This window comes from Pygoscelis adeliae, unplaced genomic scaffold (assembly GCF_000699105.1).
Source record: "Pygoscelis adeliae isolate BGI_AS28 unplaced genomic scaffold, ASM69910v1 Scaffold60, whole genome shotgun sequence".
Lineage (NCBI taxonomy): Eukaryota > Metazoa > Chordata > Aves > Sphenisciformes > Spheniscidae > Pygoscelis > Pygoscelis adeliae.
The window spans coordinates 275614-288473 of NW_008823954.1; the positions used below are offsets into that span (position 1 = coordinate 275614).

The following is a 12860-nucleotide window of genomic DNA, read 5'->3' on the forward strand; positions in this document are numbered from 1 at the left end:
GCGGGGCAGCCGTGCCCATATTTGGGCAGGAGGAAGGCGGGTGGCCCTCGGTGGGAGACTCGCACCTGGAGCCTGCGGCTGGCTCTGGCGAGCCTTTAGCAAGAAATTAAAAGTGTAAAGATGTTACGTTGCAGGCAAACAGCAGCCCCGGAAGTGGAGAAGTCATCCAAGTCTATAGAGTACCACCATACTTACTGAAGCGGCGTTGCTTTTAAAAAGCTGCTATGCTGGTTGAACAAGTACTGATGAATTAAAGTTTTATTTCCAGGTTTTTCAAGGCACCGCACAGCAGCATTGCTGTAGTCGACAAAAAGACCCTCTACTTGTCTACATCCTTCGACATCAAAGCATTAAAAACTGACGAAGATGAGCCTCTTGAACAACGAGATGCTGTTGGGGGATTCATTATCCCCCTTCAGCCAGCCGTGTTCGGTGGCTGAGGAGAGCCTGGGACTCCTAGATGACTACCTGGAGGTGGCCGAGCCCCTCAGTTCGCATGGGTTCTCCAGCGACAAGGCTAAGGCAGTCTCCTCCAATTGGCTTGCTGTGGACAGTTTAGGCAACACCATAGATAGCAGCCAGGGTAAGGTATTACTTATTTGCATAAAGTACATCAATTACAATGGCACATAATATATTTAGTGGCATTCTGGTTAAAAAATTAAACTGCCAGGTTTTCATAAATGTGAAGGCAACCTCACATGCATACCTCTGCTTGGAAAATGTGTGTACTACACTGCTTACACAATACAGAATTGCTGGTTACTGGACTGGCGTATGGTAAAGTGACACTTCTGTTTTAATAACATACCAGCTGTTAAGGTGCTATTCCCTGGCAGAGGTCACAAGAAACAAGTATGGATGGCTGTATGTTTCAAATGGCCCTGGATTCTTCTGGTGTTGGAGTAAGAGGGTTGGAATGTCAGAACAGCTGACAGCCTACGTTGTACCCTGCAGCCTTCTGCAGCTAAATGGCAGGGGATTTTTTCTGATGGTTGAATTTTTTCATGCCAGTGTAAGAGGGAGGGAAGACATTAAAAGACGAGTTTTTAGACTTTTTAGAAGCTTGAGTTGCATTGGTTGATGGTTTACTGAAATGGTATTTTATTTTATTCTGCAGAGGATGCCTTCTCTGGCATGGAGTGGATGGTGGAGAAGATGGATCTGAAGGAATTTGATTTTGATGCCCTGTTAGGTATGGAACATCTGGAAGCCACCGTCTCACCAGACGAGCTGATGGCCACGTTGGAAGACACGTGTGATCTCCTATTTAACCCTACCATCCAGGAATTTCACAACAAAGAACCTCCACTGATAACTGACCTAATCACCCATCTCCCCGAATCTCCAACTGGAGCAGATCCAATGGCCCCACTGACTTCCCTTTGGTCTTTTCCCCTCTCCCCAGGGTCTCTGACTTCCACTCCAGACCATTCATTTAGTTTAGAACTAGGTAGTGAAGTGGATGTTCTGGAAGGAGAAAGAAAACAGGAGGGCCCCACCTTTGTGGTAGTGATCACCAAGTCTGAGAAAGAGGAGGAGAACCATTCCGATGATAGCGGAATATGCATGAGCCCAGACTCCTACCTGGGAACACCCCAACATAGTCCTACCAATTCAGTCGGATCCCCCAATGACAACCAGTTCCCTACAGATGCCAACTGTGGCTCTGTGCGGTCCAGGCCATATGATCATCCTGCAGAGAAGGTAGTGTCAGCAAAGATGAAAGGAGAAAAGAAAATAGATAAGAAATTGAAAAAGATGGAGCAGAATAAGACAGCTGCCACACGTTACCGGCAGAAGAAGAGGGCGGAACAGGAGGCACTGTCTGGGGAGTGCAGAGAGTTGGAGCAGAAGAATCAGGCCCTGAAGGAGAAAGCAGATGCCCTTAGTAAGGAAATTCAGTACTTAAAAGATCTGATTGAAGAGGTCCGCAAGGCCAAGGGCAAAAGAGCTAGAGTCCCCGAGTAGGGTAGTCGGCAGTTTTTATGTGCGTGTATATAAGCTTGCTGCTAAAGCTGTGTATTGCTGTCTAATAAATTATTTTATAGTAAACCTGTAATTCTGGTGTGTGATAACTGGGTACCTGTAAAACAAGTGTAACTTGCCACCACACCCAAGTGTAAATACAAGCACCCTGAGCTATTGGGTTGAGAGGAGAATGCAGTGTAGTACAGCGCTGGGCGATGGATGCAGCGCAAGAGCATGTAAAGTGCTTTGTCTGTTCAGTTAGTACAGTGACTCAACTGGCTTCTTGCCCACTACAATTCACATGTATTTGGTAATACATGTTTTAAAGTGAGGGGGATCATACTGTGGTGCCCCAAGATTTTCAGTAGCGAAGGCCTAATTCCATTTAAGGAATTCTACTTGGGGAGGGGGAGGGTGTGTGTGTCTGTGGAATTGTCTTCGTGTACCAAAGTGTGAAAAACTTGGAGGCTGCTTGAGACGGCCACTGAAGAGTCAAGTTTCAAGGTGTAAACATAAATTTGGCCTGCACTGAGGGGGCAGATGGGTTGATCCATAAAGCTAGTTCAGCTCTAGTCCTGAGGCAGCCGGTGAGGCGAAGGTGCTGCTGTGCTGGAGCAGGGTGCGTGTGCTGGGGGTGCGGCTGGGGGTTGTTGATGGGGAGCTGCAGCCTGGCTGCTGGGGCGAGTGTTTCTCAGCGGGGCCGCGGTAGGCGGGTTAATGATCTGGTGCTGGAGCATGGCAACAAGAAAGATGCAACGGGGGAAAGAAAAACCCAACCCTGCTGTGGTGGCATCTGTCTATTACATGCTGCAGAGAACTTGAACGTAAAGATGACGGGCAGGAGCCTGTGTAGCAGGGTGGTTTCTGCCTGTAGATATTAATTAGTGCCCCTCTATTAGTGGGTAAGTTTATAGTCTAGCCACTCAATGCAAGGAAATTTCTTTGTGGTTGGTTCTAGCTCTGTGAGGTTCGAATGTCAGTGAAGTTCCACGTCCAGTGTGGCCATACTCTGGTAATAGAAGCTTCAGGATGTGGGACGTGCCATTTACAATCATTTTGTGTGTGATTTTTTTTTTGGCCACTGATACCCAGATTTAGCAGCACCTAATCCCTGCTTGGCCTGCTGGAGCCAGCTTTGGCATGTGGACGCACACATCCTTCCCTGAGGAGTTAAGACGCCTTCTCACTTGCACTGACACGACCCAGTAAGCTGCCCAGCTCAGGCACCTGCATGTCCCAGCCTGGCTGGTGCGCGCATGCAGTGCAGTGGCTTCAGGACTGGCCTTAGCCAGTGCTGGGCTCCAGCCAGCCCTGGAGCGGGGAGGGAAAAGATCCCTAATGTTATTTAAAATAGAAAGTTGTCCAATTGCAGCTTCGTGGGGGTCCTAGTTTCTGCCACTTAAGCTCCTTACGTCCTCAAGCTAGGGCTGCAGTCCTCCAGCCCTATTCATTGCCCAAGCCATTAGCTGATGTGTGACATGGGATAACAGCCGTGTGCTCTGGGACCTGCTGCGTGAAGGCTCCTCCAGCAGGCAGATGAAGTAGGTAATTGCTGGCAGCAGGCAGCTGCTTGCTGGTGGTGAGGGCTGAGCAGGCCAGGCCCTTGGTGGTGACTTGACCTGTCTGTGCTTGCAGATGGTGCCTGTGTGACATGGATGCTATTTAAATTGCAGTGAAAAGACTCCCTGTCAGGAGTTAGGGCTCATGCCACACGGAAAGCGGTGTGGGTAACGAAGACCCTCACCTTGGGTTTCATGAGACCACAAGGTCCCTGTTTGAGTAGTCTCAGCCTGGACTCCTCACCTTCATGGGAGCATCTGCCCATCTCTCACCTCCGGGACAAGTGCTCTGACCACTACGTACTATACAAAGGTGAAGTGCTGCAAATTGGCAAGTATATCGAGGTCCTGCTTTAAGTGCTGCTTTGTTCTTCAGAGCTTACTGGTGACCACATGCAGGGACAAGGGACTGTTCTGTTTTGGGAGGTAAAGCAACCTGATTGATAGGTTTCTTTCAGATGAGCTGGACCTGCGAAACTGGGGATAGAGATACTTAGAGGCAGGAAAGCCCAGTGACCAGGACAGTCTTGCCCTTGATGGGTCAAATCTGCACCTGAGGTGACTTAATGTGCTTGGTCTCAGCTGAGCCACAGAAAACATGGTAACCAGTATGAGTGTATGAGCAAGTGGCTTCTCAGTGCAGGGCAAACCCCTCCTCTCCTCCCCAAACTGATCCCCCTTTCTGAACAGGAGGCAACCACCTCCGCTCCCCTTAGAGCCATTGCAACTTCTGTTTAAACCTGGCAGCAGCCGGGGCAGCAGGTGTATTTTGCAGCCCTTACTCAGCTCACCCAAAGCCTGGAAAGATTGTCAGCACATTTATCCCCCCATCCCACCCCATGGCAGGGCTGTCTGTGAGCCACCCCTAACTAAAATAAAGTCTTCTTTGAGTCCACGCTCTGCAGGCAGATGAGGCAGTGTCTGTGCTGGCCGGTAAATACATGATTCTGGTTTCTACAGCCCTCCAGAGAGTATGTAGCTCCAATTTACCAAATTACACTCACTGCAGGGAAGGAAGATCAGAGCTGGAACAGGAGACAAGGAATGCATGACACACCCGTGCTGCTCTGCTCTCTGCCCTGTGTGTGTTTTATAGGACTCTTTGCAGGAGAACCAGAAACCTGCCCTTAAAGAGCAGTTGGCGTCGTTACTGTTTGCTGAGGCTCCGAGCTTGCAGCTTTGCGGAGGCAGCCAATATGGCAACCTTATGCAACACTGGCTGAAATGACGCCGTGTTTCCATACTTAGTAACTTAGTTCAGATTTTACACTGGCTAGAGATTAGGGCTGACTCTTCCTCTGCGTTTTTTCATTTAGCCTTTTCCTGCAGGCTTGTGTAAGGCACAGGCAGCATCACACCACTTGCCTCTGCAGCCCAGCAGCTTGTCCAGCGTGCCGCAGGAACACTGAGGACACGGTCACATTACAAACCCCAGCCCATGGGAGAAAGAGTCTGATAGCCTCCTGCCCGGTGACTGATTTTATGTCTTGCAAACTGCAGGAGCGGTCTTCTTTTTCTCACAGCCTCTCAGAACAAACGTGCTTCAATCACACAAGCCTTGCGGCTTGCATACAGTATGATACCATGTCCAGAAATAGATTGTAGTGCATGAAATGCAGGCTCTACCTACCCCCCAGAGGAGCCCGGTTCTTCTACATACTTGGAATCAGCAGAATTCCCGCAATCTATGTTATATAAAAGCTATTTGAATCTGAAGTTGGCACGGCTGATGGGATTTCTGTCTTGGTTATTTTTCCTCTGAATTAAGGGCAGTGAAGTGGACTTCACACGCACAGTGTGCATGGCCCTCAGGCTGCCGATCCCTTAGCTGATTTTGTACTACGTGGTAAACTGGAGTCCAATATTCCCATACACAACCAAACAGCCCCCCAGCTGTTCACTGCTCGCAAAGCTGCTCTGACAACATAGGGCCTCTTCCCACGAGCTTGTTTCTGCTGTTATCATGATATTTATAACCATGGTCCTCTTTGCCCTGCCTTTGGAGAGACCCAGGTGCTTGCACTTCTCTTTGCAAACGAAAAGAGGAAACCACCACCGCTGACAACTTCTTCACATGCCTGTGTGGAGAACCAGATGCACCTTTGCAGTGCGCTTACAAAAATAAATCCCCAGCTGCAGCTTTGGAGAATGAAGAACGAACAACGATAAAATCTTCCAAACAGCTTTTGCCCTGGCAGAAAGCCCAGAAATAGCTGCAAGGACAGGCTGTCCTTTGGGAGATGAATGGTCCCTCAGCGCTGCTGAGCTGGACTGGTAGAAAGAAAATGTAGGTTATTCTGATCGAAACAATTTCACACAGTGGTAGTCCGGTCACAGCCCCCTCTCCCCCGGCCCCAAAGCCATGTTGTCTCCAGAAAGGAGTCACATGCCTCTTGAAAAAAATACACTCCTTGTCTCGCCTGCCTTTCCCACAGCCTCATTAAGTATTGCCTCACCTTTTTTTTAGCTATGGTTCAGCTTCTGTTCTTGGCATATCCATATACTTTCTCTGTTTTGAGATGTCCCTTGCTTTCTCAACCCTTACTGCTGTGTAGCCACCCTTCTTCTCCACTTACCAAACGTGTTTCTAATTCAGAAAGCCTTTTTTTGGGGTGGGAAATCTATATGTTTTTGGTCAGAATAACACCAGTTTTCTTTATCTTTCCATAGGCTTAGGCCTTCAGAAACAACAAGATCTATATTGTCCTTCCTATACTTATAATCTTGTGTATACTCACTTTTTTCTTAATACAGTTCAAGTAGCTTCTGGAGACAACCTACCTTCCTCCGTCCTCCTGATGTATTCCCAGCCTTGCTGTGCAGCCCAGCACATATACTCCTGTTTGTTACACTTAAGTTCCAGTGCAAAGAGAGTCTTGGGGTCTTACCACGAGCATCCCTTGCTGGGCCAAAAAAGCTCATCTTTGCTGACTTTCCCATTGAAACGCTTCAGGCTGTTTAGTTGGGCCTTGTGAATTAACAGAGGAGTTCGGTCCCCCAACCTAGGCAATACTATTTTGGCTGCTCAGGTATCCCAGGTATGCTGTCTTTGCAATATTTTCAGTGCACTCATGCAGTGTCACAAGCCACTGAATGAAGCTAGCTCTACCTGCAAGCTCCAATTTCCCTATTACTTAGGTGCATGTTCTCCAAGTAATGGCTAGTCGCCTCTCATTTCTCCTTCAGCTGCTCTTTTCCTCTCTTTTACATGTACACACCCTTTAAAAAAATGGCAGGGAGTGAGTTCCAAGTGCGACAGATGTGTCAGCTTAATTTATATAGGGCAGAGAATCTCCTAGTTCTGTCACTCCTCTGCATCTCCATTGCAGCGCGTGGAGAAAGAGACCTAGTCTTTGCCTCCCATTAAAGGAGATACATGAACTTGCTGGCACGCAAACGGTGCAGCTTAGGACAGACCATCTTGGCTAGATTACTGGTTAGCCCTGCCAACAGCTAATTCGTTCAGAAAAAGGTACACGTAACCCTGTAGACAGCTGCAGAGCAACCTTCAGGCTTTTTATTTCCCCTGCCCCCACCAGTTAGTGGTTGGGACTGTTAATCCTATTTAATGTAACTATGGATAGACATGCTGTCTCAATCTTAATCTTAATCTGTCTCAAACCTACTAACCCTTCAGCCTGACTTGGCTGGAGTTCCACGTTTTGAGCTGCAAGCAGGCATTAGGCAGCCTGCCTTCTTTTACACTCCTCATTTTTAATTGAATTGATGGGTCTTCTTGTCTCAAAATGAGAAACTTCCTTTTGCTGCAGCTATTCTTTTGTGAGTTATTCAGGGTGCTGCTGCTGTGCACCCTTTCTACAATAACCAGTCCCTTACCCAAGGCGTTCAGGAGCCTGTCAGTGTCGTAGGTGCTGGTGCTGTGTTGGTCATCAGCGAGACTAAAATGGAAGTCAGTCATAAAGAAGAAACCGGAGACTGAGATTCCCAAAGGTTTTTAGGACCCTCCCCCCTGGTTTTCCCCCACAGCTTTTTCAGCATTTCAAGTCCTGTTTGCCTGAGCAAGTTTTACAGTCTGCCTTTGTTCATTCGCAGCCAGGTTTGTCACTGCTGTCATTTCAGAGCCAAGAAGTTGGTTAGCGTCCTGAGCAAACACGTTTTCTTGGTTTACATTCGCAGTCCTCCCCCTTCCCGATATACATATAACGCTGATATTAGCTGTTGTTGCTTTCTACACTAAAGAAGTGAAGACTTGCTGATACAGCAGAGGCTGTATCGGCTTACATTACATTAAATTGTACCCGTCCAAACAAATTTTCCTGTGTGCTTTCCATTCACATAACAGAGGGAGCAATAGGCCATTAACCGGCTTGATGAATCTTATTCACAATTAAGCTAGCTCAACACTGAGCATCTGGGAACTATTCTGCCTCCTCTAAACCATTTCCCTGGAAAGGTTCTACCACATTAATAACACTCCAGAGCTTTTATTTGCATTTATATTAAAGCTGCTGCTGCCACCTCCCATTCAGACTCCCTGCTGCATGTGGGTGGGGATGCACTGTAAGATGGCACCCTCCTTCTTCTCTAGCTCAGCTACCTCTATTTTCTGCTGCAGGATGCTCAGCTGGTGTCGCAGAGCTGGGAAGAGAGCCAGCAGCCTGATGAGCTCAGCCAGCACGCGGCCCTCACACCGCAGCAGTGGGATGCCTCCCTGCGCCGCCGCTTGCAGCTGCGCGGGAGAGAAATGCCGTCCGGCAGGTCCAAGGGTTGCGGATTGCAGCATGTTAGCTTCCAGCATGGGAACCAGAGGTCGGAGGCCGAGTAGGAAAAGCAGCTATGGCAGCTGCTCCTTCCCTGACCCCCTCTTCTCTCTTCTGTGGGGCAGCAAAGTCTGGCTGCAAGGAACGGAGAGATGGCACAAGTTGCTCTAAGATAGCCACCTCCCGGGGTCCCAGCACAACCGAGGAGCTGGCATGCTCTAGGCATGACTAGACCATAACATAGACAGTTGGAAATGTAAGAAGATGCTTAGCTTTAGCTTACCACCAGGGACATGCAACAGGCTGGTACCTACTCCCCCCTCTAGCTTGAAGACATTCCCCTCAGGGGCCGACTCCTGTCCTTATCTACCCAGTGTGCAGGTGGCACTGCTGTTCTTTCATAGGAGCTCCAGCTCTGCTAGAGAGGTGGAAAATCAAGGCTAGAACACATCAGATCTTTGCCCTTGCAGAAGCTGGTTTACCTAGGGCCACCCATTCACTTCTGCTTGGTTTTCTTTCCTCCTGCAAGATAAAGTTGAATTTATTTAAGGATACTGTTGGCCGTACAACAAAGTTTGATTTCAGATGGCAAAATCCAGTCTGTCAGGTACCTTTACTGTCTTCAACAATACAACGCCTCATTGCATATAGCCACAAGAAGTACGTTGATTACTTGTGTTGGCCCTAATAGTCTTTCCAGCCAGTAAAGAGAGCTCCCATCCAACTTTAAAACTCCACAGAACAGGGGTGGGGGTGTTATCCTTGGGGAGAACTGCTCTGGGCTGCACTTTAAAGTTCCTCATTAACTTTGAAAGAGCAGCTTTCCTGTTTGCTTACATTTACAAGCAAACAAGCTGGGTTTTGTACAAAGAGAGTGAACCGCGTTACCCTAATGATCCTTTCTGGAGGAACAAAGGATGATTTTGCTTTCCTCAGCCTGCAGAAGAAGGGCCCAGGAGCTGAACAACCACAAGAAACGAGAGAGTGTAGGAGGAACTGGTAAAGGAAGTGCAGGGGGTGACGTGAAGGACCTCTATGAGGTCAAAGGAACTGCCAAGTACTGAAGATGAGGGCATGAAACAAAATAACAATCCAGAAATCCACCTCTTTCAAAAGTCATTTGTAGCACAGCCAGCTTTTTCACACTGTTAATAGTCTCCATGACAGCTCCACATAGAGCTGCATGTGTTAGACCAGCTCTCACACACTGCAGTAGGCGCAGAGTACAGAGGCTTTAGGGAGACGTGCTGCATACACGTTTTGCTCAACTACTTTTTCAAACAATAGTGTTTTCATTCTTTTAAGAAGCAAACATTCTCTTTTTTTACATGTCTTTTTTAACTTTGGGAGCAAGAACAAACTGAAAAAGAAGGAAATTGGTCTTTGAACTGTTCTATATTTACCGCTTTTGGCTGCAGATAGTTGAACTTGATCATATTACAAGAAATCCCCTCCCACATGCTGTTACACAATTTCAAGTACACATACTTCAATATGTTCACTATTTCCCCTGTCTGGACCTCATACATCTGGGTGGCTTTCCCTCCCATGCAGACAAGAGGGAAAGAACGCAACAGAGGAGGTGCAGACTTAAGAGGACGGCACCAGGAATTATAACCAGAGGGCAAGGAAGGGATACCAAATTCCCTCCAGTACTGACATCTAAGCAACTGCTGCTCAAGTCAGCCAAGCCCCTTGTAATCAACTCCTGAGTCTAACCAAAGCTTGGCATTAGTTCTTCTCCTCATCTCTTCCCCCCCCCGCCCCCACCAAAGGGAACACACTTTCCATTTTCTTAGGTAAGGGGCAGGAAAGGTCAGTGGAAGGAGCTCCACAGAAGCATATTTACAGTGATTTAGCAAGGAAGAGTGTCTGGAACAATACTCCCACCTGCTGGGCCTTCCTATTTGTTGCAGCAGTAGTCTATTTAATAGAAAAAAGTTTCCCTTCAATGCAGCACCACGACCTCTGGCTCAGATTCTAACTTCATGCCAAGGCTAACATCTGGGTCACAACCCCTCCTGGCTACAGGAGCTGGCAGCACCCAGCAGCGGTGCCCTCCTAGTGTGGCTGAACCTCAGTGGGAAGCTCAGGTGTAAGCATCCAAAGGACAACTTCCTCCGTGTAAGGCCTCTTCCTCGGAGAGAGGAGACCGTGAGTAGGCAAAAGAGTCATCTCCATTCCAACCTGCACTCTTTGAAGGCCTGAGCATGCCAGATTAAACACGTGTCAACATGAATCAGAGAAAGGCCATTCACACAACTGAGTCATCCTAAAGAAAGGGATGCTTGGATTAGAACAGTGACACGGTTTGTCTTCATCAATCGTAGCCTGTCATAACAATCACTATTACAAAGGCAAAGATAGGCAGTGTCTGCAACAATTATTTACTCAAACGACACATAACAAAGTTTTTGCAATGACTGAAAAACCTGACAGAGGCTGTAATAAGAACAGAAACTGCAAGGCTACTCAGGTTTAACAGTCTCTTGAAAGCATCCTTCCCTTCCGATGATTTATTACTGCTGGTCCAAAACATTTCTCCATTCAGATACGGTACTTTAAATGCTCCCTGCCAAATAACACAAGTAGCAGCAGCCTTACATCCTGAGGAAGTGGCACAAGATTTATATTTGTCTTGGTCCGCCCTTCTACACTAAGAATGCAAGACACGTTGGCTGGAGATTATAAGGACCACACACCTCAGAGCCAAGAGAACCTCCATGGCTCTAGCTGGCCAGTCACAAGTTCTGCACAGATGCAGAGTTTCTCTGCAAGTGTCACATTAAAGCACTTGTTGACAGAGGCACGTCTCCTGTGTCTCATCTCAAACACGCTGAGGAAATGGCCAGTCCTGCGTGCTGAACACTCAGCTGCAGAAAGACTGGAGCTGCGAGAATCCGTGTCATGTTGTTTACGGTCTCCCAAAGTATTCTCTCTCAAATTTACGGAAATCTTCCTCAGTAAAGACAGTGCCCTCGGGTTTCTTCTTTGCCGCCTTCTTTGGAGGCTGATCTTTTGACTTCCTGCCTCTGTTCTGAGCAAGAACCTTCAGACAATAAAAAAAAGGAAAAAAAAACAGTCATTGTTATCCAGACCAAAGCACAAAATAGTGATTTTCAAGCTCACCTGCAGCATCCCTGCTATTCTGCTGGTAGCCTGCTATATCCTGGAATGCCTCCAAAGAAAAGTGAGAGGCAGTCACTGATGTTAACCAAAGCAGGTCACTGGGACAACAGCAAATACCAACCTACTATTTGGAGCCAAATATGAAAACTACTCTCTGGTAACTGTCACAGAGATAGAAACACTGATTTCAATTCAGACATTTCTGAAACCATGACCTTTTATTCTGTCTCTCCACAAGACAACCTGAAAACCCAACAAGTTGGTGGAATTCCTTCAGCATTTTCTAATACACCATCACCTCCTTCCACAACCTCCAGCCTGAGAAACACTGGCCTAAACCACTTGGTTTGTTTATGTAAGTAAAAGCCCGTATGTCATAAAAATAGCCCAAGATTCTAGCAGTGACAGCAATTCTCTTCAAATCCCGGCACGGGACTACTTTTTGGGGAAGACCAGTGGTTAAATTCTCAGGTTATGAGAAACATCATTCAAGATGCTATGAAATTCCTATTACATGAGCCAGCAGCACATCTGGTTCCTTGCTAAACAGCCTCCAGCTACAGAGAGGGACAAATCAATCAACAGTAAGGAGAAGGTCTGAACCAGGGCTTCTTTGCCAGCTGAAGCTATGAAATATCTTTGGTAATCAAGAAAAGCCAACAGTTGTCAGTAGATTTTAACTAGTATCAGAGAACATCGTAGGGGACAACTTAATAGGAGTTTAAAGCTGAGTAAGTCGCTTTGCCAGAAATTTGCACACAAAAATTCCTCAAGGCCACTTCCAGACAGAAGCTTGACTTGACTCAAGTCAAAGTCAAGTCAAGGCAAAGGCCCAGGGTCTAAGCTGGAAGACCTGGGGATGATTCCCATTCACCTGTGTTTCTCAGCAGAAGCAGACCCCCAAACAAAGAAGTGACAGTCTTACTTGTTCTGTGATGGTTTTGTTTGCAACAAATCGTCCCTTCAGCATGTACTGCAGGTTTGCTCTCAAGTGATTCACGGCCTTCTTCTTATGATACTCCTCTAGGTCAGAGCAGAGTGGGACAAGACACATCAGCTGCTCATCCAGGCAGCACGCAAGGAGAGACACAGGAGGATCAACAAGGCCCCGGGAGAAAGAAAGTATCCCCATTACAGCTCAGGGATAGGGGTGCTTCCACAGATCAGGCTGCGTTTAAGCAGGGGACACCAGAAGGGCACCCAGGAGGATGGGAAGGGATGGATACAAGCGACCAGGGAGGGGGGCTGCGGGACACCGCGAGGGGACCCGGTGCGAAGGCTGTGGAGGGCGGCAAAGCAGCTTCCCCCTGCCCTCCTCGGAACCGGACCGGGACTCACCTATCGCCGACTTCACGACTCTGCCCTTGACCGTGGCCTTATTCCTCCGGGGCTCCGGCGCCGCCTTCCTCCGCCTCGCAGCGCCCGCCGCCCTGGGGCCGTCCCGCCCCTGCTGGCGTCCCGGCGGGGCCCTTCTCCCGCC

General features: G+C 48.0%; 2 protein-coding genes across 2 annotated transcripts; one reads left to right on the forward strand and one right to left on the reverse strand.

The window, feature by feature from the left end:
• Positions 1-239: 239 nt before the first annotated feature.
• Positions 240-2062, forward strand: ATF4 (activating transcription factor 4). Its single transcript, XM_009321750.1, has 2 exons — positions 240-583; positions 1121-2062. The coding sequence occupies exons 1-2, from the start codon at positions 367-369 to the stop codon at positions 1969-1971; spliced, it is 1068 nt and encodes a 355-aa protein (XP_009320025.1). The 5' UTR covers positions 240-366; the 3' UTR covers positions 1972-2062.
• Positions 2063-10617: 8555 nt separating this feature from the next.
• On the reverse strand, positions 10618-12854 carry RPS19BP1 (ribosomal protein S19 binding protein 1; the record flags this gene model as incomplete). Its single annotated transcript, XM_009321760.1, has 3 exons — positions 10618-11300; positions 12306-12403; positions 12719-12854. Coding segments are annotated over 3 exons (369 nt in total), but the record flags the coding sequence as incomplete, so codon positions are not given.
• Between the last annotated feature and the right edge of the window lie 6 nt (positions 12855-12860).